The sequence below is a fragment of the Erythrolamprus reginae genome, chromosome 1 (genome assembly GCF_031021105.1).
Source record: "Erythrolamprus reginae isolate rEryReg1 chromosome 1, rEryReg1.hap1, whole genome shotgun sequence".
Taxonomy (NCBI): domain Eukaryota; kingdom Metazoa; phylum Chordata; class Lepidosauria; order Squamata; family Dipsadidae; genus Erythrolamprus; species Erythrolamprus reginae.
In genome coordinates this window covers 108,522,745-108,544,204 of record NC_091950.1, presented here as the reverse complement: position 1 = coordinate 108,544,204, position 21,460 = coordinate 108,522,745, and the positions used below count along the sequence as shown (strand labels likewise).

The 21,460-nt window shown below is 38.1% G+C and overlaps 1 protein-coding gene across 4 annotated transcripts in view; it reads right to left on the bottom strand.

The window, feature by feature from the left end:
- The window catches only part of NAV2 (neuron navigator 2), a 395,483-nt gene that overhangs the window by 205,110 nt on the left and 168,913 nt on the right, over window positions 1–21,460 (bottom strand). For all 4 annotated transcript variants that reach the window (XM_070761666.1, XM_070761675.1, XM_070761699.1 and 1 more), the window contains one exon: window positions 17,528–17,685. In XM_070761666.1, the coding sequence (XP_070617767.1) occupies window positions 17,528–17,685 (158 nt within the window). The remainder of the gene's footprint in view (window positions 1–17,527; window positions 17,686–21,460) is intronic.

The window sequence follows — 21,460 nt, the reverse complement described above, 5'->3', positions numbered from 1 at the left end:
GTGTCCGTGGAGAGTATGTATGCGCCAGGGTTGAAATGTTTCCGGTTCAGATATGCCTGTCAGTTGTTGGAGATCCGGTTGTGAAGGCAGTATGAAATTCCACCCACCCATGCGGATGCTGCCATTTGGATTCTTTTACCCTCTGCACATGTGCAAAGTGTTCTGTACATGTTCATAGGGTAAAAGAACCCAAGTGGTGGCATCCAGGCAGGTAAGCAGAGCCTTGTGTGAAACTCACTGGTGAACAAAAAGGTTTTGGCAGGCAAATTGGAACATCCCAATTTTGTTTGGGAAAATTTGATTAATTGCATATGAGGGTTTTATTTATTTATTTTTATTCATTCATTTATTTTTTTTATTTATTGGATTTGTATGCCGCCCCTCTCCATGGACTCGGGGCGGCTAACAACAGTGACAAAAAACAGAATGTAAAAATCCAATACTACAACAGCTAAAAACCCTTGTTATAAAACCAATCATACATACAAACATACCATGCATAAATTGTAGAAGCCTAGAGGGAAAGATTATCTTAATTCCCCCATGTCTGATGGCAGAGGTGGGTTTTGAGGAGCTTACGAAAGGCAAGGAGGGTGGGGGCTATTCTAATCTCTGGGGGGAGTTGGTTCCAGAGGGTCGGGACCGCCACAGAGAAGGCCGTTCCCCTGGGCCCCGCCAACCGACATTGTTTGGTTGACGGGACCCAGAGAAGACCCACTCTGTGGGGCCTAACTGGTCGCTGGGATTTGTGCGGCAGAAGGCGGTCCCTGAGATAATCTGGCCCGGTGCCATGAAGGGCTTTATAGGTCATAACCAACACTTTGAATTGTGACCGGAAACTGATCGGCAACCAATGCAGACTGCGGAGTGTTGCTGTGATATGGGCATATTTAGGGAAGCCCATGATTGCTCTCGCAGCTGGATTCTGCACGATCTGAAGTTTTGAGTTCAATACGATTTGAAGGTACACATTACGGAACATTATTGAAGATTCAGTAAAAGGACTCTAGCTACTCAAATGAAATAACCAATGAGTTTGCTTCTGTACCATAAATAGCCAGAATGCTCTTCATGGCCTAAGGCTTAAGAACATTTTATACCAATCATTATGGATGAAATTTCCATTCAAATGAATGGAAAGCACCTCATGAGCAAATATTTAAAAATTGAAGCAGGATATTTCTATACAGAACACATACCTATTGGAAGTGATGGATTTACAGTAGGCTGTAATTTATTTGATGGGATCCTCAGTTAGCCCTTGGTAGCAACACAAAATTAGGATAGTTATATGTCTATTACAGAAGAGGGATTGCCCATTTTATTATCCCCACAGCCATTAGGCTAATTATAAAACTTACTAGGATTCAGTGAGAGGGAAATTGATCAAGTCTCAGGGGATAGTTCAAATCGAGCAAGGAAAGAAGTGCATGTGTTTAGATTGTTTTGTCAACTAAAGAGGCAGGTACTTAGTGTGAAGGAACCATGGCTGCTACATTGTTCCTTGGACTGGACTGATATGGAGACCAATAGTTGTTGTCTATTCGGCTTCACTTGCAGGTTGTGGTGTGGATAATAATTGGTTCATCTGAGTTGCCACTTGATTTCAATACTGGGACAGAGTACTTAAGATTAATTAACAGTTCTCTGGTCACATTAGAGTCTATTTTTATAGTTAAATTCTTGATATACAGTGTTCCCTCAATTTCCGCGGGGGATGCGTTCCAAGACTGCCCGCGAAAGTTGAATTTCTGCGAAGTAGAGATGCGGAAGTAAATGCACTATTTCTGGCTATGAACAATATTACAAGCCTTCCCTTAACACTTTAAACCCCTAAAATTTCCCATTCCCTTAGCAACCATTTATTCACCATGTTTATTTATTAAAGTTTATTTTAAAAAAATATTTATTAAAGGTGGATGAAAGTTTGGCAATGACATCATCGGGCGGGAAAAACCATGGTATAGGGGGGGGAACCACGAAGTATTTTTTAATTAATATTTTTGAAAAACCGTGGTATAGACTTTTCGCGAACTTCGAACCTGCGAAAATCGAGGGAACACTGTATAAGCAAAGGCTTTCCTCTTACACTGATGAGAGTAGGAATAGCAAAATCCAGCTGCCAGGCCTCACACAAGGCTTGGATATAAATCCCCAGATCCTTAATTCAGGGATCAGTCTACTTGGCAAATGTGACTTATTTAAAATAGTGTCTTTATACCCTGTTTCTCTGAAAATAAGTCACAGAACGTAAGACATAGGAGAGGTTTTGTAGAATTCCCTAATATAAAGCATCCCCCAAAAGTAAGGTGTAGGAGACGTTTCATTTCGCAGCATTCCCGAACAGAACATATATAACACTGCTGTCCATAAATTGCATCTCAAAACACTACATCAATCAGATTTAAAATACATCCAACACGGTAGGAGTACATAATGGTACGGTAGTAGTAAGAAGTTCTTGATAGGATTCACAGTTTGTCTGGTTATGCTGGTTTGTGATGACAACTACTGTATGGTATATAATAAATGTTTCATTTTTTTTGTTCAGCAATAAATGTAAATTCTTCTTCATTGAAAAAAAATAAATAAGACATCCCTTGAAAATAAGACGTAGCAAAAATTAATATAAGACACTGTCTTATTTTCAGGGAAACTGGGTAGTAGACAAGAATGAGGCTACATGTACATAGGTGACCCACCCAACAGTCGTATATAGAACCAAAGACTTTATAAAGTCTATTCAGATAGTTTTTGATTTATGACCACAATTGAGCCCAAAATGTCCACTGTTAAGCAAGACAGTTATTAAGTTATTGAGTTGTGGTGCATTTTATGATCTTAGTTGACACTGTTCTTAAGTGTGTGCAGTTGTTAAGTTAGTAACATGGTTGATAAGTCGATCTGGCTTCCCCATTGACTTTGCTTGTCACAAAAACTGATCATGTGATATTTACTAGGAGATATACGCACACACAGACACACACACAGTATTTACAGGAGAGGGGGAAGACTTTGGCCTCCGCACGTTGCCACTGTTCTTAAGTAAATCACTGCAATTGTTAAGTTAGTAACATGGTTGTTAAGTGGATCTGGCTCTCCCATTGACGTTGCTTTCAGAAGGTCAAAAAGCGATCACATGATATTTACTAGGAGATATACACATGCACGCACACCCACACACACAGTGAGTATTTACAGGAGAGGGGAAGACTTTGGCCTTCCCATGTTGCCACTGTTCTTAAGTAAATCACTGCAATTATTAAGTTAGTAACATGTTTGTTAAGTGGATCTGGCTTTCCCATTGACGTTGCTTTCAGAAGGTCAAAAAGTGATCACATGATATTTACTAGGAGATACACACACACACACACCCCTTTTTTTCAGATTATAGGTTTTCACTCTCCCAGACCCCCAGAAACACTCTGCAGTGCTCTACTTATGGCCAGGGAGGGTGGAAACACAATGCATGTAGGGCTTAGGAGCCCATAAATGAGCCCATTTTTGGCAAACTGGGAAAACAGTATGGCTAACCTTTTCTGGAGTGAATGCCCAAAGTGCATGCATGAATGTGAATACTCTCACGCAGGCCCGAACCCCCAAAATGCATGCGACCTGGCCCATGCTTGCGTGCATCCTCCACATGAGCCCCCCACACCCACACGTGCATGCACTCCTGGGTGCACCCCACCCCAAGCATGTGCATGAGCATGCAGGCCGACTGGAGGTATGCACGCATACACATTGCAGCTAGCAAGGGTAGAGTGACGGCAGCTGGATCTAAACTGTGTTTTTTCTCTCTGAGTGTGTCTGCACATCACTAGCCTACTTTTCAGTTTCTGAGTTGCTTTTGAGTAGTTTTGCCTACTAAAGAAAGCTTCAAGTAAAAGTAAAAAAAGCAATGGTGAAATTCAAATCCTCATATTCTTTCTCTCTCCTTCCCTCTCTTCTCTCCCCACATACACATCAATAACGTACTTTTCCACTTCTGAGTTGCTTTTGAATAGTTTTGCCAACCTTTATTCATCCCATTCAAAAGATTTAGTTTTTTAGTCTCCCTTGTGGCCTCTTAGTTAAGAGATGACAGTTGAGAAAATTTCTGTTCCTTGGCAAGTGTCGGTTTGTTGAATAATCATATTCAGATATAATTTTGTTTTGCCCTAATATTCTTAGACGTTCATACCTAGTATGGTAGTCTTCCAATATTTCAGTTGCTAGTGAAATAGCCTCTCTGTGTTTAAATAAGAGGCTGAGGCATGATTCAAATGCCAAGTCCAGCCTATTAAAAGCAACAGAAGATTAAACAGCACAAGTACTGCTTGCTTTTGAATCCTGTCCACTAACACCATTGGGCCTCTGGATTTACCATGCCCTGTGGCACATCCCCAAAAGAAATAAACTTAAGCCTGACTCAGACAAGCAAACCTTGCTCTTAAGATGCAGCAAGTTTCATTTGGAAAAAAATCCATCCTGATAAATAATACATAGAACAGAGAATTGCATTCTTTCAGCAGCTGATCGTGGCTGATCAATTTTTCTTTTAGATTACTGAATGACAATAGTCCCAAACTACCCAAACTTCATGTAAGGGTGAGAAACCTGATGGCCTAACTCCTTGCAACATTCGTCATTAAGTGTCATCAAGACATCAAGAGGCGTAGTGGCTCAGTGGTTAGAATGTAGTATTGCCAGCTAACTCTGCCAACTGCCAGATGTTCAATTCTGACTGGCTCAAGTCTGACTCAGCCTTTCATCCTTCCAAGGTGGGTAAAAGGAGAACTCAGCCTGGGAATCAGCCTGGGAAACAGGATCCTTGTCAGTCAACGGAAGTGCCATTTTACCACCAACTTATCAAGTACTTAGGAGGAGAAGATTTGGCAGCAGAAGCCAACAGCAGCCAATGACTTCATAGCAAGCCATCAACACTCCAATCGACATCTAAAAAGTCACATACAATAGGTACTATATAAATACCATACACAAAACTGTCCAAAGCATACACTCTGCTAGAGAGAAGTTCCCTGAAAATGGGCTCTAATACGAGTCTGAAAACTCGGAAGACAAAACCTCTGGTCCCAGTGTCTGACCTAGATACTGGATACTGAAATATTATCCTGGGATATGTATATTTGCTTTCCTTTGTTGTTGTTGTTGCTGTTGTTGTTGTTGTTGTTGTTGTTATTATTATTATTATTATTATTATTATTATTTATTAGATTTGTATGCCACTCCTCTCCGAAGACTCGGAGCAGCTCACAACAAGAAAACAGTACAAATCCAATAGTTTGTGCAATATGATGACTTTGTAAACTGCTTAGAGAGGACTGTGAAGCACTACAAAGCGGAATACACACTTTTCCCCCCTCCTAAAAGAGGCTGAAAATTTGGGTGGGTCTTATTAATATTATGTACCAAAACCGTTGGGTTTGCAATATATAAACAAGCTAACAAAGAATATTGAAACACTACAGCTTTAAGAGGTAGTGTTGCAAATTGCCATAAGAAGGAGCCAGAAAACATGGGGTTTTTCACTGTGTTCTCTCTGCTCTTTCTGTTGATTCACTATGACTGATATAATAAGCTGTAATGTATGTCTGATATGTAAGACAAAGATAGGCTTGTAATATTTTGTATTGAGAGATATTGACTGATATGAATGTGTATGACCGGACTGGTTTACTTGATTGTGCGATTTCTAAAAGTAAACACTATTTTATACACTTTCATATATCTGTCTTGTATGACTGAATAATTACTCATGTCTCCTGGATATCTCCTGGAATCCCACGTTTTCCTCTGTGCATGTCCTTGATAACTCAAGGGTCATTCTGCACACTCCTTAACACATCTTATACTCCAAATGTAGCCCTGCCACCCACTGGCCCCTACCCTTTGGTCTCCGAGCATCCTCTTCCTGGCTGCAGATTGCTACCGACAATGGCTTGTGTTTTGCTCTGTGCATTGCATTTTCAGCCTCCAAATGCTCGATGCACGGTGCCCAAAATGACTATCCGGGATAACTGCTTGCCTTGTGTGTTTTGTCTGCTTTAATCACTGCAGCTCCCTCTGAGGATCAGCTGTGCTTTTGAAGCTGTTTTTTTCAGCCCCAACACCAGCTAAGTGATCTTCTGTGCTTTGCCTGCTTTTCTAATTGCTGCTCCTTCCGATGATCAGCTGTGCTGTAGAAGCATAGCCTCAACCATCCCCAATCAGCGATGAAGCTGACCAAGCTAAGGACTAGCCAGATGAATAGGCATAATTCAACCCAACCCCTCACTCCATTTTCCTCCCCAAAAACCAAGGCAGGTCCTATACTCTGGTGCGTCTTATACTCTGAAAAATACAGTACGTCTAAATGCTATTGCTATTGCTTACTATTATTAGCTTGGAATCATTCAGTGGCATCTGCAGAGCCATACATTCAAAATGTGTCTTCTCTTGAATATAGATTCATGTTGCCTTCTCAAGCAAAACTGAAGTCCTTGAGTTGTTCTGTGGCATCTGAATTATTTAAAGTAATCAAAATTATCCAAGAAAATATTTTTCAAGCAGAAATCCTGATTGGAATAATATATCAGAACAATCAAGAAAAGTTCTCATTTTAAAGTTTTGGAAACCTTTACAGGAAGATATTTCTGCCTATTTTTAAATACTGTATAGCAAGCATTTTAAGTCTACCCAAAAAATGAAATCATACTTTCTACAATCTATTATGCTTTTATGGTTTACTTGATTGCGTGATTTCTAAAAGTAAACACTATTTTATACACTTTTATATATCTGTCTTGTATGACTCAATAGGAGTAAATCTAGTCCTACCACTTATCAGGTTGTTATTTTCAAAAGCAAAAATTGTGTTCTAAAAACATTCCAGGCTTCTTATTTTCTTCATACAAGTGATATCAAAAGGGGGGGGGGAGCTTGCATGATTCTTTATTTGAAACAATATTTACATTCTACTTTAAAAATTTTAACACCCAAGACTGTTGTTCAAAAGATGTTTAAATATAAATTGTTCATGGTCTAAATAGATTTTAGGTATTTACCAAAGGAACAAACTATCCCAATCAAAATCTATAGGCACCCTTCTCAAATATACTGGAAAAAGAGCTAAATATAGGCAATAGGACTTGGAAGTTATACAGAAAAAGTGGGTTTGTTTTCTCTTACAAGGATCCAAGCTGAGGAAGAGTTTATGTTTAGTGTTTCAGAAAACATATACAAGAGAAAAAGTACATAAAGCATATTATTTAAACAATATTAACTTGTAGGTTGATAAATTAATAGTTCTGGCATTTGTCTTCACCACAATACTCTCCAAGACTGGTTTCAAAGGAATAATGTTTAGACACAAGTACTGTGTGTAAGCTCCACCAACTTTAATGTTTCCCATTCATTTTTTTTTCCATTGAGTATGCCAGGTTCCATCCAAATATAATGCTGGCTGGGTAACAATTGCGGCATTTGGATCTTTGTGCAACAAAATCATTGGAGGCTTTAAAACTATTGGGGCTTGTTAGCTGAAGGATTCCAAGGCTGGAGTCTTAACACAGCTAAAGGATATAAACTGAGGAAGGCTGTAGTTTGTGTATGTGTGTGATGGTATCCAATGAAATTCCATAATCACACTTATTCATATAGACATGAATGAACACACACAGTTTTGTATAATAAATATATTAATGAAATGTTTTAAAACAGCTATATTACAACTTGCTGCAGAGTGAAGGGCTGCTTAAATTACCCAGAGGGGCTCTTTTAAAGACAGTTGCTCAAATATTTAATATCTGGGGAAGCCTATTCCTATTAAGGAAAGTCATTTGACTCTCTCTCTCTTAATATTTAGGAGGAGAGTAAAAATGTATCCTCTGCCAAGCTCCTACTTTTTAATTTATTCCAACGTGTAGTGTAAATTCAGGTTTGGACTGCCCAACACTGTATAGTTGACTTACTTATTCATTACTATAAGCTGTGGTTAAAAAGCTATAGGTGTATAGCAGTGATGGCTGTTATGACCTATAAAGCCCTTCATGGCACCAGACCAGATTACCTCAGGGACTGCCTTCTGCTGCACGAATCCCAGCGACCAGTTAGGTCCCACAGAGTGGGTCTTCTCTGGGTCCCGTCAACCAAACAATGTCACTTGGCTGGACCCAGGGGAAGAGCCTTCTCTGTGGCGGCCCCGGCCCTCTGGAACTAACTCTCCCCAGAGATTAGAATTGCCCCCACCCTCCTTGCCTTTCGTAAGCTGCTTAAAACCCACCTCTGCCGCCAGGCATGGGGGAATTGAGATACATTTTCCCCCTAGGCCTTTACAATTTTATGCATGGTATGTCTGTATGTATGATTGGTTTTTATATAATGGGTTTTTAACTGTTTTTAGTATTGGATTATTGTCATATACTGTTTTATTACTGTTGTTAGCCGCCCCGAGTCTGCGGAGAGAGGCGGCATACAAATCCAATAAATAATAAAATAATAATAAATAATAATAAATAATAATAATAATGGCGAACCAATGGCACAGGTGCCACAGGTGGCACACGGAGCCATATCCGTTGCCCTAGCTCATCTCCAACGTGCATGTGTATGCTGGTCAGCTGATTTTTGGCTCACACAGAGGCTCAGGGAGGGTGTTTTTGGCTTGCAGAGAGCCTCCGGGGGATGGGGGATGGCGTTTTTACCCTCCCCTCACTCCAAGGAAACCTTTGGAGCCTGTGGAGGGTGAAACATGAGCCGACTGGGCCCACTAGAAGTTGAGAAACAGGCTGTTTCCAGCCTCCAGAGGGCCACAGGGGTAGTGGGGGAAGCTGTTTTGCTCCCCCCGGCATTGAATTATGTATGTGGGCACTCATGCATGTGTGATAACGTGCTCTTACGCTCTTTCGGCACCCGAGGAAAAAAAGGTTCGCCATCACTGGTGTATAGTCTTTACACAAGAGAGAGAGAGATGAGAAGTTTAAAGAACACACTGTAGTGTGTTCTTTAAATGTATGGGTGAGCCTAGAAGAAGAATGATGTGCAAATATAGAGAAGGACAGATAACTGGTGCCCCTTTCTTTCTTTCTGTTCCCTTTGACATGATTGTCCCTTTACGTTGCATTATTTTTAGTTTTCTGCATTGTTCTTGATTTTTAATTGTTTTAACAAGTGTAAACTGCCCAAAGTCATAGAATAGAATTAGAATAGAATAGAATTTTATTGGCCAAGTGTGATTGGACACACAAGGAATTTGTCTTGGTGCATATGCTCTCAGCGTACATAAAATAAAAAAATACATTTGTTAAGAATCATGTGGTACAACGCTTAATGATTGTCATAGGGGTCAAATAAGCAATGAATTGGGAGTTGGATGGCATATACATGTAATAAGGTATATTCTATATTATATTAATTTTAATTCATGAATGATCAGGGATGAAATGCTACCAGTTTGCATGGGCATGTTGGCTTTCTGCGTATGCACAAAAGGCTTTGTGCATGTGCAGAGGGTAAAAGAACCCAAATGGCCAAGTGGGTGGGTGGAGCCTCATGCTCCCTTCACGACTGGCTCTCCGATGACTGACAGGTACAAGCAAACTGGGAGCATTTCACACCTGTGAATGATGTTGTAAACCAGGTTTGTGCTTCCACTCCTTTTTCATATTTCATGCCTTTATAGTTTCTTCGGTTACTGTTTCTGATTCCTTTTCTGTATTCTGTACAGTGCTGCTTACTCGGAAAGGGCATAATACAATAAGCATGAATTTATTATATTCAGAAATATCAAATTAATACTTAAAACCTTTTTAGTCTGAATTACTTTGCATTTTTGTAACAAAGAGTCCCCCCCCCCTCCATTTTGGCAATGTTGCAATACTTGAGGGGGGGGAATTGCTCTTCAACTGTTGCTAGCTTTGCCTTCAAAGTAGTAGCCACTGATAATGAATCTGAACTTTATTTCATAAACTTATTGAATTTTGGCAGTTGGAAAAACTGTAGCTTATCCCTTTCAGTTACTGGAAATTTACCACCCCTCGTCATTCCTGCCTCATTCAACTAACATACTTGGCTTCAGTGCTACTGAATTTGGCACAGTCAAATGTCAAATTTACTGATGATCTGGCAGTTTATTGAAAAAGGGGCAGATAAATTAAAGGATAAATTAAAGCATATCAGAGCTTTTGCTGGCAAGTCACATTAATGGATAGCACACACAAGAGATTTTAGTAAAGCTATTTATCTTTACAATTACCCATTTCCAGCATTTGTTTAAGGAAGAACACATTTATTTATTTATTATGTAATTAAGCTAAAGAGCTTTTCTGAGAAAACGTTAGGGAAAAATGTTAAAATGTTAAAACATAGTCTCAAAACATGTATTTTACAGATAATGTATATATTACAATACCAATACAGATGGTGTTGGATGAAATAAAGTATTGAATAAAGATACTATTGTTTCTTAAAGGAAAATACTCTGAATTCAATAAAATGGGAAAGTATCTTTTTGTATACTTTTATGTCATAGTGAGGTAGTTTTATATCTTTAAAAAGTTGTTTTGTATGGTATTCTGGTAACTACAAATAGGGGTCATAGGAGAAAAATAATAGATGCAGTCAGTATTAAAACTATTTTTTTAAATGACAAATTAAATTGACAAAATTTTGGAAATAAATTTTAATTATTGACATGAGTCAAACTTACATTTAGGGTTGTATTGTTATGACACTGTGAGAAAATTCTTTGCACATATCTTTATATTCCAAATTCTGGTTTTCAGAATATGAATGAACATATTCTGGCCTTTAAAACTTTACATGGGTATATATTAGTTCTTCCTTGTAGTAGTGGTGAAGCAAGGAAATTGGGAATAAAAATGTTATTTTCATCAAAAATGATTAAGGACTCGTATGTATGCTCAAGTGAAATTTGGATTTTTTCCAACTATATAAAAAAAACCTATAAAATTGAAAGTTATTATGCAGCAGAATGTTAAGAGAACAATTAAATACACTACGATAACTTGGTGTTGCCAGAAATTACTCTGATAAACAATTACAGATGAAAAGGTCTTTGTCCATATCTGGGAATTCATTAACAGTTGTCCTCTACACTGGAGAATATCAGATTAGAAAGATGGCACTACACATGACTGATAAAGAATGTAACTATTTCTCCAGGCGTATACTGCCATCTGCAGGATTATTTTCAGGTCCAGATTACAAAGAGAAACATTTTAGACAAAATAATATTTCTCTGTTAAAGACATTACAAGGACCTGTAACATCAAAGAAACAGCATGATTCTACGGTTAAATGAAAAGAAGGATTGGCACATAACCCCAACCAACCATTGCAATTAAACAAGTAATCCACTTTGGACAGAACAAACTGAAAATATTTGATTTCAAAAATGCTATTTGTTAGTTCAGTTCAATGACATGTTTGGATATGCTATTGAGTTTTCTTGTTGTCCTTTGTTAAGATTTAATTTTGATACTGTGTTTCTAGAGGCACTTTATTTATTCATTTTTATTCATTACATTTCTATACTGCTCATCTTACTTAAGTGACTCTGGATGGTTTATCACAAAATTGTCCTGCATTTCAAATTATGAAAGGAACAGTGTTGTTTCATGGGAACATACTTCAACTGGAATTAGAGCACTTCTATGATTATTTAAATGGTCATATATAGCCAATGAGAAATATGCAATGGGATAGAGAATGCAAAGAGGTTTAAAGATAAATATACTCTAAGCGATATAGTACAGAATGATGAATATAAGGCTTCTGTACTGATAATATACATTTATTTAGACTATACAAATATGCTTCAGTTTTTAATTAAGAAGATTCCAGCATGGCCTTATCTGGGGGCAGACATTTCTGATGACACAGTTTATTCAGAGGAAACAGAAAAAAGATAGTGGATATTTTAGATAAGGATGCCTAAGTGGAAGAGACAATTTAGAAGTGAAGCACAATGTTTAATTGCACCAAAGCTGACAGGGGGCAGTTCACATTATAAGGTTGAATGCCTCATCATTTTATTAACAAACTCAAAAGATGAGGTTAAAGCTATGTTTAGTTAAAGGCAAAGAAACAAGAACCCCCCATAACAGGTCAAAAATGTTCAACAGTTCACATAAAAAGCACAATATTTACTGTCCATTATTATTACAAAACCATCAATTATAGTGACAATGAATAGAACATTAGAAACTAAGGAAGGATGCATGATAGGATATTGGTAAGTTAAATAAATCAGTGTTTTTTTTATTTCTACAGTGAGCAGTGATGTTTATATAAGGAATAAATGTATAGTCCACATTTTATTTCCAGCAAGATTTCAAGTACAGAGATTTCAAGTTTTTCAAGTGCCACTGGGCCATTTTTTGATAGGTTGTTTTAATGCTTAAATACTTCATAAGTTAAGAATTCAGCCTTTTTTCCCCTTTAAGGGAGTAGACAAGTTATAGATCCTCAATGTGACTACTTCTACTGCACTGTATAAAATAGATTAAAACAATTTTGTTCCATTTATGTAGAAATGACTTTCTGTTGTTATTTTTGGTGAGTTCTCAAAATGACTTCACATACACAGGAAGAAATGACACTTTTAACTGACAAAAAGAGTTTTGAAGATGGATGTCATTGTGTATTTTTTTAAAAAAAATTAAAAAATAAAACATAAATTTGGGAGTGAGAAGTATGCATGTTGCCAATCCCAGTTGGGAATTATTTGCACATAGGATAATATTTCTTTGCAATTAACTTGTTGATGAGTAGGAGTGCTTTCAAATTGCAGCAAAAGTATTACCATCCCAAATAGACAGAAAATAAGAAAATGGAACTTAGTAAATAGGGAAGGAAATTTGGCCTGAAAACACTTGAGCTGAGAGGTTATGAATATAGATTTGTAAAAAAAAGCACATCAATTTTCAATCCCATCACCGATTTAAGGAGAAACTTCCTAACAGTGAGAATAATGCTCCATCACTGGAGGTTTTTAAGAAGAAAATGGCAGGGGTTTGTTTGAAATGGTATAGTCTCCCGTTTAAGCAGGGGTTTAGACTAGAAGACCTCCAATATCACTTCTAGCTCTGTTAGATTATGATTTTTATATCAATCTCTGCTCATAGTCACTCACATCCAAATCGATTCCATCTTATTTATTTATTTATTAGATTTGTATGCCGCCTCTCTCCGTAGACTCGGGGCGACTCACAGCAACAATAAAACAATTCATGACAAATCTAAAAATTTAAAAACCATTAAAAAGCCCCATTATTAAGGCAGACATACACACACACAAACATACCATACATAAATTGTATAGGCCTGGGGGAGATGTCTCAATTCCCCCATGCCTGACGGCAGAGGTGGGTTTTAAGGAGTTTACGAAAGGCAAGGAGGGTGGGGGCAGTTCTAATCTACGGGAGTTGGGGCCGCCACAGAGAAGGCTCTTCCCCTGGGATCCGCCAAACAACATTGTTTAGTCGACGGGACCCAGAGAAGGCCAACTCTGTGGGACCTAATCGGTCGCTGGGATTCGTGCGGCAGAAGGCGGTCCCTACATGTCTCTGCACTTGAAATGTATCCAGAAGCTTCAATTGGTTCAGAATGCAGCAGCCTGTATGGTTTTGTGCAGGCCTCATCTCTCCTGAAGGAGATGCATTGGCTGCCAATATGCTTTGGGATCCAATTCAAGATGACACTCATCACCTTTAAAGCCCTACATGGCTTGGACCACAATATTTGAAGGACCATTTTTTCCCAGTCACATTTACTCATCAGAGCAGGGAGGCAGGAAATGCTCAAGGCCCCTCTCCTAAGGAGGTACTGGACATCTAGCAGGACCAAGAAGAAGTGCTTTCTCCATGGTGGCTCACTCCCTATGGAACATTATAGGGATAATAGTAGGGATAATATTAGTTCCCAATTGGAGAGTCTTTCTCAAGGCCCTGAAAACCTGGTTTTGCCAAAGGGCCTGGGTATCCCAGATTGGGATGAAGCCCTTCAAGTGAATTATTTGACTGACTGATTATTATGAACAGGAGTTTTGGAGATTATTGCTTTATATTGTTGGGTTTTTATTTTTGTAAGTTGCCTGAAGTCATTGAGAGTGAGCTGGGCAGCCATATAAATTTTCTTAAATTAAAAAAAAAGTATGTACGCATTTTTATGTTTGTTGAATCCTAATTTGGATATTTTTGAAAATCATATTTCATCACGTTGCATTTTTAATGAATTCAATTTTGTCTTTTATTGTGTAAATTACAATATTGCTTTGTGCAATAAATCCATTAAATAAATATATACTTTATACCCTTTGAAACTAGCATTATATCCAAATGTATAAAACACTAAATCATATTTTACAGCCTTTTAACTCAAATAAAAGGACATTTTCAGCAAGCTTAATTCAACAGAGCACCTTTTAAGAATGCATATAAGAATCTGCATTCATAATGAGTTCTTCATTTTTATGTAACAACAGAACACAACAGCACATTTACAGCTATCAACCCTGTACTCAATGGTCCTTGAAATTAAATTTAAATCATGTGCATTCAAAATCCCTTCATCCTCTCCATGGAAAGTAGGGAGTAGAAGTCAAGAGGCTAATTTATGATACAAAAACACCGGAGATGCACTTGAGATGTTTACTTTTGCTGCTGCTCTTAATTAAGGATCTGCTACTTCAAAGGGACTGGTTTTCTGCTCCTACTTTCCTGGACTGATAGCATTTTCCAAACAACAAAACAAAATTATATAGATGGTAGTGAGAAAAGTTATAGACTAACAAGCAATCTGCTTCGGTTATTTTGAACTGCAGCCAACTGGTTTCAAATAGAAAACTTTATATGCAATGCACACCATTTCAATCTTCACTTTAATTTCTACTAACAAAATAGGGCACATGTGTAAAGCTAAATCTAGAATTAGCAGGACTAGTGTGAGTGATTCCTTTTTAATCCTTTCAATGGACCTCTTAAGAACTCTAACATAAGGAAGGTTGGCTTTTCTGTTCATCTGATCATAGCAAGTAGGCATTAATTTTAGATGCAAGTAATTATTCTCGGTAAGCGTCCTTTTTTGTTGACAAAATACATCTGATATTAGTTAATGGAGGTTTTTCTCTGCAAATACCATAGATGCATGCTTTAGAATGTCCAGATTGGATTGGAAAACTTTCTAGCTAAAACAATTACTATAAGATGGGTTCGCAACCTGTAGTCCACAGAACTGTGTTCAGTTCTGGAGACCTCACCCTCAAAAAGATATTGACAAAATTGAACGGGTCCAAAGACGGGCTACAAAAATGGTGGAAGGTCTTAAGCATAAAACATATCAGGAAAGACTTAATGAACTCAATCTGTATAGTCTGGAGGACAGAAGGAAAAGGGGGGACATGATCGAAACATTTAAATATGTTAAAGGGTTAAATAAGGTTCAGGAGGGAAGTGTTTTTAATAGGAAAGTGAACACCAGAACAAGGGGACACAGTCTGAAGTTAGTTGGGGGAAAGATCAAAAGCAACGTGAGGAAATATTATTTCACTGAAAGAGTAGTAGATCCTTGGAACAAACTTCCAGCAGACGTGGTTGGTAAATCCACAGTAACTGAATTTAAACATGCCTGGGATAAACATATATCCATCCTAAGATAAAACACAGGAAATAATATAAGGGCAGACTAGATGGACCATGAGGTCTTTTTCTGCCGTCAGTCTTCTATGTTTCTATGTTTCTATCTTGGGAGGCCCATAATGTCATGACAGGGAGTCTACAAAGGCTTGAAAAAATTAATTTAAATCTTGAGTCTTGGGGGTCCGTGGCCATGGTCTGTGGCCACAAAAGGTATTAAAAGGGGGTCCATGGTGAAGAAAAGGCTATTGAATACCTCCCCCACTCCCACCCAAACATGGTCCTAAAACAAACAATGATTGTTACAGACTTTTGTTTTGAATTCAGGGGGCTCTGATAATGTTGAGGGAAGAAGAATGCATCATAGAAGGCTGGAACTCAGTAGGTCATAAAATGGCCACAAATCAGGTGATACCCTTTAAGTGACCGCTAGAACAATTAATCAGTGGGACAACTTACCTACAGAAGATGTGATTGCTCCAACACTGAAAGTTTTAAAGAAGAGATTGGACAACTAGATATTTGTCTGAAATGGTATAGGGCTGTGATGGCAAACCTATGGCACACGTGCCACTGGTGGCATGCGGAGCCAAATCGGAGGACATGCAAGACATTGCCTATGTCAGCTCCAGTGCGCATGTGCGTGCTAGCCAGTTGGTTTTTGGCCTTGGGGAAGGCCATTTCACCCTCCAGACACTTAAGAGAAGCTTCCCTGAAGCCTCAGACTGTAAAAAATCCACCCAACAGACAAGCTGAAAGTTCGGAAAACATACTTCCAGTTTGCCCATTCTACTTTTTTTTGCACTCCAGAGGGTGTGCAAAAAAACCCTTCCTGAAGCCCTGTACGTTTCCTGCCTGAGCAGGGGGTTAGACTAGAACATCTCCAAGTTTCTTTCCAACTCTGTTATTCCATTCCATTCTATTCTATTCCAAAGTAGGAAAGGACAGAAAATCAGGGAGAAGCAATTTCATGTCATTCTTCAATAGTGTTTTATTCTTTATACAGGTAACCCTCAACTTACAACAATTCCTTCAGTGATTAGTTTCAACAGCACTGAAAGTGACTTATGACCATTTTTCACACTTACAACTGTTGCAGCATTCTCATGCTCACATTATCAAAATTTATAGGCTTGGTAACCAACTCATATTTATGATGATGATAATAGTGTCCTGGAGTCATGTGATCACCTTTTGTGACTTTCCAACAAGCAAAGTTAATGAGGAATCCATATTAGAAACATAGACGTCTGACAGCAGAAAAATACCTCATGGTCCATCTAGTCTGCCCTTATACTATTTTCTGTATTTTATTTTAGGATGGATATATGTTTATCCCAGGCATGTTTAAATTCAGTTACTGTGGATTTATCTACCACGTCTGCTGGAAGTTTTTTCCAAGGATCTACTACTCTTTCAGTAAAATAATATTTTCTCATGTTGCTTTTGATGTTTTCCCCAACTAACTTCTGATTGTGTCCCCTTGTTCTTATGTTCACTTATGTATGTGTCCCCTTGTTCTTATGTTCACTTATGTACAGTTTTAATATCTTCAGCCTATCTGATATATTCAGACTAACCTATGTGAAAAATATATCATTCAGTTCTTAAACAATACATATATGGTAAATGTGTAACATCTTTTGTTATGACAGATTTACTAAACAAGAAAAATGAGAACGGGAGAACATGTAAACTTTCCAGAAATTCCACTGCACCACATCAAACGGATCTACTGGACAAATTACGTTGTATTTTAAACATGCTTGAAAATGATTAACTCTGGCTGAATTGTGTCATTTATTTACATTGTTTTTTTAAAAAAAAATCTATTCAGGTTTTAATTGAGCTTTTGAGAACAGCACATGCAATGAAAAATTCAATCCACTTACCTTTCTCACTGCTACTTGCCAGAAGGGAAGGTGGGCTTGTGGGCTTGGATTTGTCATAGTTGTTAAAGCTCTGGCTGCGCCGATTGTTAGCACTTGCTGGGCCACGGGTTTTTACTTCGCTGCCTGCAGCTGAAACCCTCGTGGTAGGACCTGGAAGCCTGTTTTCAGAGTAAAAAGAAATAAGTAAACAGGTTTGCTCTCCAAATGTGGATGGGGTTGGTTTAGTTTAATTGGTTTGATATTGGTTTAATCCAATATCAAAATGGAGGACTTACCCCCTCTAAAAAGACCATTGACCAATAGGAGAGAACAACTGAAGAATTATTACAGGAGATAAGTGATAACTGCTCCTTGAAGACTCTAGTGTGTCTGTGCAGTTTCTAGTACAAAGGCTTTTCTAACTACCATATTTTTCAGAGAATAACACAAACCTTCCCCCCCCCCCCCAAAAGAGGCTGAAAATTTGGGTGCGCCTTATACTTAAAATGTAGCTTTTTTGAAGCTTTTCCCCCCAGTGTAACTAGGTGCTAACGATCTTCCTGGCAAGAAGGGTGGTTTTTTACTGTTTTTTACTTAGCAAGCTTGGTTTCATTCCTAGTCCCTCTGAAAAAGTCTTTTTCAGCCCTAACCAGACCAGGGGGGCAAAATAATGTACTGAAGCTGAACAGACTAAGGACACTAGTCAGATGAATAACTGATGGGTTGGTTTATTTTCTCTATTTTCCTGCCCCCAAACTAAGGAGCGTCTTATACTCCGAAAAATACGGTAGATGTCTAGGCATATATGTACCTGGATCTGATTTTTCCAACTGTAGGGAACTGATTAGTGGTTTTGTGTGGGAGATTTCACATCCCCTCCAAATTGGACACTTTTTCGGAGTATAAGACGCTCCTTAGTTTGGGGGCAGGAAAATAGACAAATTCAGTGTCCAAATTGGACACTGAAGTTTGACATAGTGTTGAATATCTAAGCATCAAAATGTTTACATCTAAATGTTTGATTCTGCTGTGAAGAAGACATTCTGCTTTAAAAAGCTCTGCCATCCTTTGTGATAAATCTTATCTCCTTGAGACAGTGATGGTGTTTCCTGCTTCTCTGTACTAGTTATACAAATCTTTATGCACTAGCTAGGAAACTATTTCTGCACTGAAACTCAGATAGCATTGACATTTCTGTATCTAGATATGTAGGCTGCAACATGCCACACAGTCATTAGTGATCCTGATTTCTTCTCAACCTAAGATTACAAATGAAACTTTAAATGAAAGATTGGATATGTCTTCATACCTATATGAACATTAATTAATACACGATTATGGAGAGAGAGACAGACAGACAGACAGATATAGACAGCTAGATAATTACAGTAGATAGAGATGATAGCAGATAGATAGATAGATAGATAGATAGATAGATAGATAGATAGATAGATAGATATAGACAGACATATAAACAGCTATTCTTGCCTCAAAGACCAGCTTCTAGAGTTGATATTCAGTGCTGTTGACTGAAAATACGCAGCATAATTATTAGCAGTTTTGCTTTGGTACAAGTGCCACTCATTTCAATGAAACTGGTTTCCAAATATGTGTACTGTATTTGTGGTTGATGCTTTAATGTTTGTGTGCTTAATGTTCATATTTTTAATCAAGATACATAGAACCGTGTTGTGGTTGACTCTGGCCCAGCTCCTGCCCCAAGGAATGTGGAGGTGGATGTGGGGGAAACATCCACATGCCACAGGCCTGTTTTGCTCCCAATAGGATCTTCCGACGAAGGCTCCTCTGACGAAGGAAGTGTGAGTAGCAGGGAAGAGACAGACAGCCCAGGAGGAGATCAATCATCCTTATCATCCCTGGATTCTGAACAAGAACTTATGACGGACCCACGCATGCATAGAGTGATGCATAGGAGAGAACAACTGAAGGATTATTACAGGAGATAAGTGAGGCCACCTGTGGTTGGATGGGGCTGCTGTAATTAATGCTACAGATAAAAAGAGCAGCATGCTGGTTGAGCCTCGTGGAAGTTTATCTGATTCATAGTTTCGTCAAGATTGTGGTTTTGCTGTTTCCCTGTTCAGGACTGTGTGTGGACTTTCTGGACTTTAGAATTGGACTCAATTTCCCAGTTACTGGGTGAAAAATTGGATTCCATTTAACCTGTGCCTTGTGTGTACCAGAAAAAGGGAGCTGTTTCTGCTTTTCTGTTGATAAAGACTTTTGGTTTTGCTTCTATCGTGTGGTGTGTGTCTTTTTGGACTAATTACCCTGTAATTACGGGCGGTTGGGACACGCCAACAGAACTTCATCTTCATTTGGCAACAATGTGTGTGCAGTAGAGAAGTTTTCAGCAGTTAACACCATTTTAACAAGAAAGTACTTTGATGTGTCAGTGTTTTCAGTTATCATAATAGTTAATTTCATTTTTCTTACTGAGTACAGAATGCAACGCTCTTGAGCTATACCATAATGTCCTCTGATTAACACATTACAAACCTTTTGTTACTCCAGCAGCATTTTTATGACTCTAAAAAAAGAAATGTTGACAAGATTTCTTTCCCAACAGTTTCTAGACAGTGACCAGGAAGTGGAAAGGAAAGAAAAGGGAGGCAAGAAGACAGATCAGCCTTAGAAGATGCATGCACATGCTTTCAAGGCTTTCAGATGCTTCTGAAGAAGAAGAAGCCAAGTAAACAATTAAGATAATTGTTAGAGAATGGCACGTGGCAGTCACCACAAATGCACACATAAACAGCTTTAGATAAAGGAGACCCAAATAAAAATTATAAGGGTGGAGTGAGAACAGAAATAGAAGGAAAGGAACAAAAAAGAAGATATTTCTTTTTCCACTTTACATGCTTTGGTGGGACTGGTATTCATGCAGAGCTAACGTTGGAGAGAACAGATTTAATACAGAACTTATATCAATCCATATCTGCCCGTTATGGTTATTTGGTATCTGAGAACACTTCTCCCATATCTGCTTCTATTCATATGAAACAGAATAAAACTAATAAAGACATTCCTTCTCAAGAACCCAAACATGGACAATTTCAAAAGACAGATTTACTGCGTACAAGTAGAAGCACTGTCCAGTCTTATTCAGACCTTCTCCTAAAGTTTTCTTCTTGCTGTGGCTGCATTTCAGTTTATATCTATCTATCTATCTATCTATCTATCTATCTATCTATCTATCTATCTATCTATCTATCTATCTAATGTCTAATTTTTAGTCTCATATTTTGTCCACTTTGACTGTAATTGAAGAAGATATTATCAACTTACAGGCTAGACAAATGTAATGGTAGAGAAGCAAGACTGACGGAGTGGGTATTTTACTGTAAAAATCTAGCAATTTTCTGCACCAAAGAGTGAATAAGTAGCTGAGAAAGAGGCAGATAAATTATAGAACAGAAGTAATATCTTACAGTTTGTGGACAAAAAGGCATATCATAATGGTGCATTCCAAAATACAGATTTATGGAGCCTTTCTATTAAAGTTTGTCACAAGAACTTTAATCTGTGATAAATAACAGGCATTTCTAAAGATCAGAGAAAAATGAATGGACTGAAACCCTTATTACTCATTCCCAGGCAGATTAGAAGTTTGCTATTATAAGACATCCAGAAAAAAGATGGCATGTATGCCACTGTGTTCCATCACTTGACATAGGAGATATCCTCACTGCTATTTGTTAGTGTTGAAGAAACTATTAGGACTTTAAATGCACCAGCAATAAAGAGTAATTAGAAAGAAAGTTAAAACAATTTTAACATTTTTTTTTCTTTTCCTCCATGGAAAATTGACAGCACTTACTTTGTCATCTAAGATCTTTTAGGCGTAAATAGCAATAGCACTTAAACTTATATACCATCTCATTGTGCTTTACAGCACTCTCAGAGCAGTTTGTAGACTCAGTGTATTGCCCC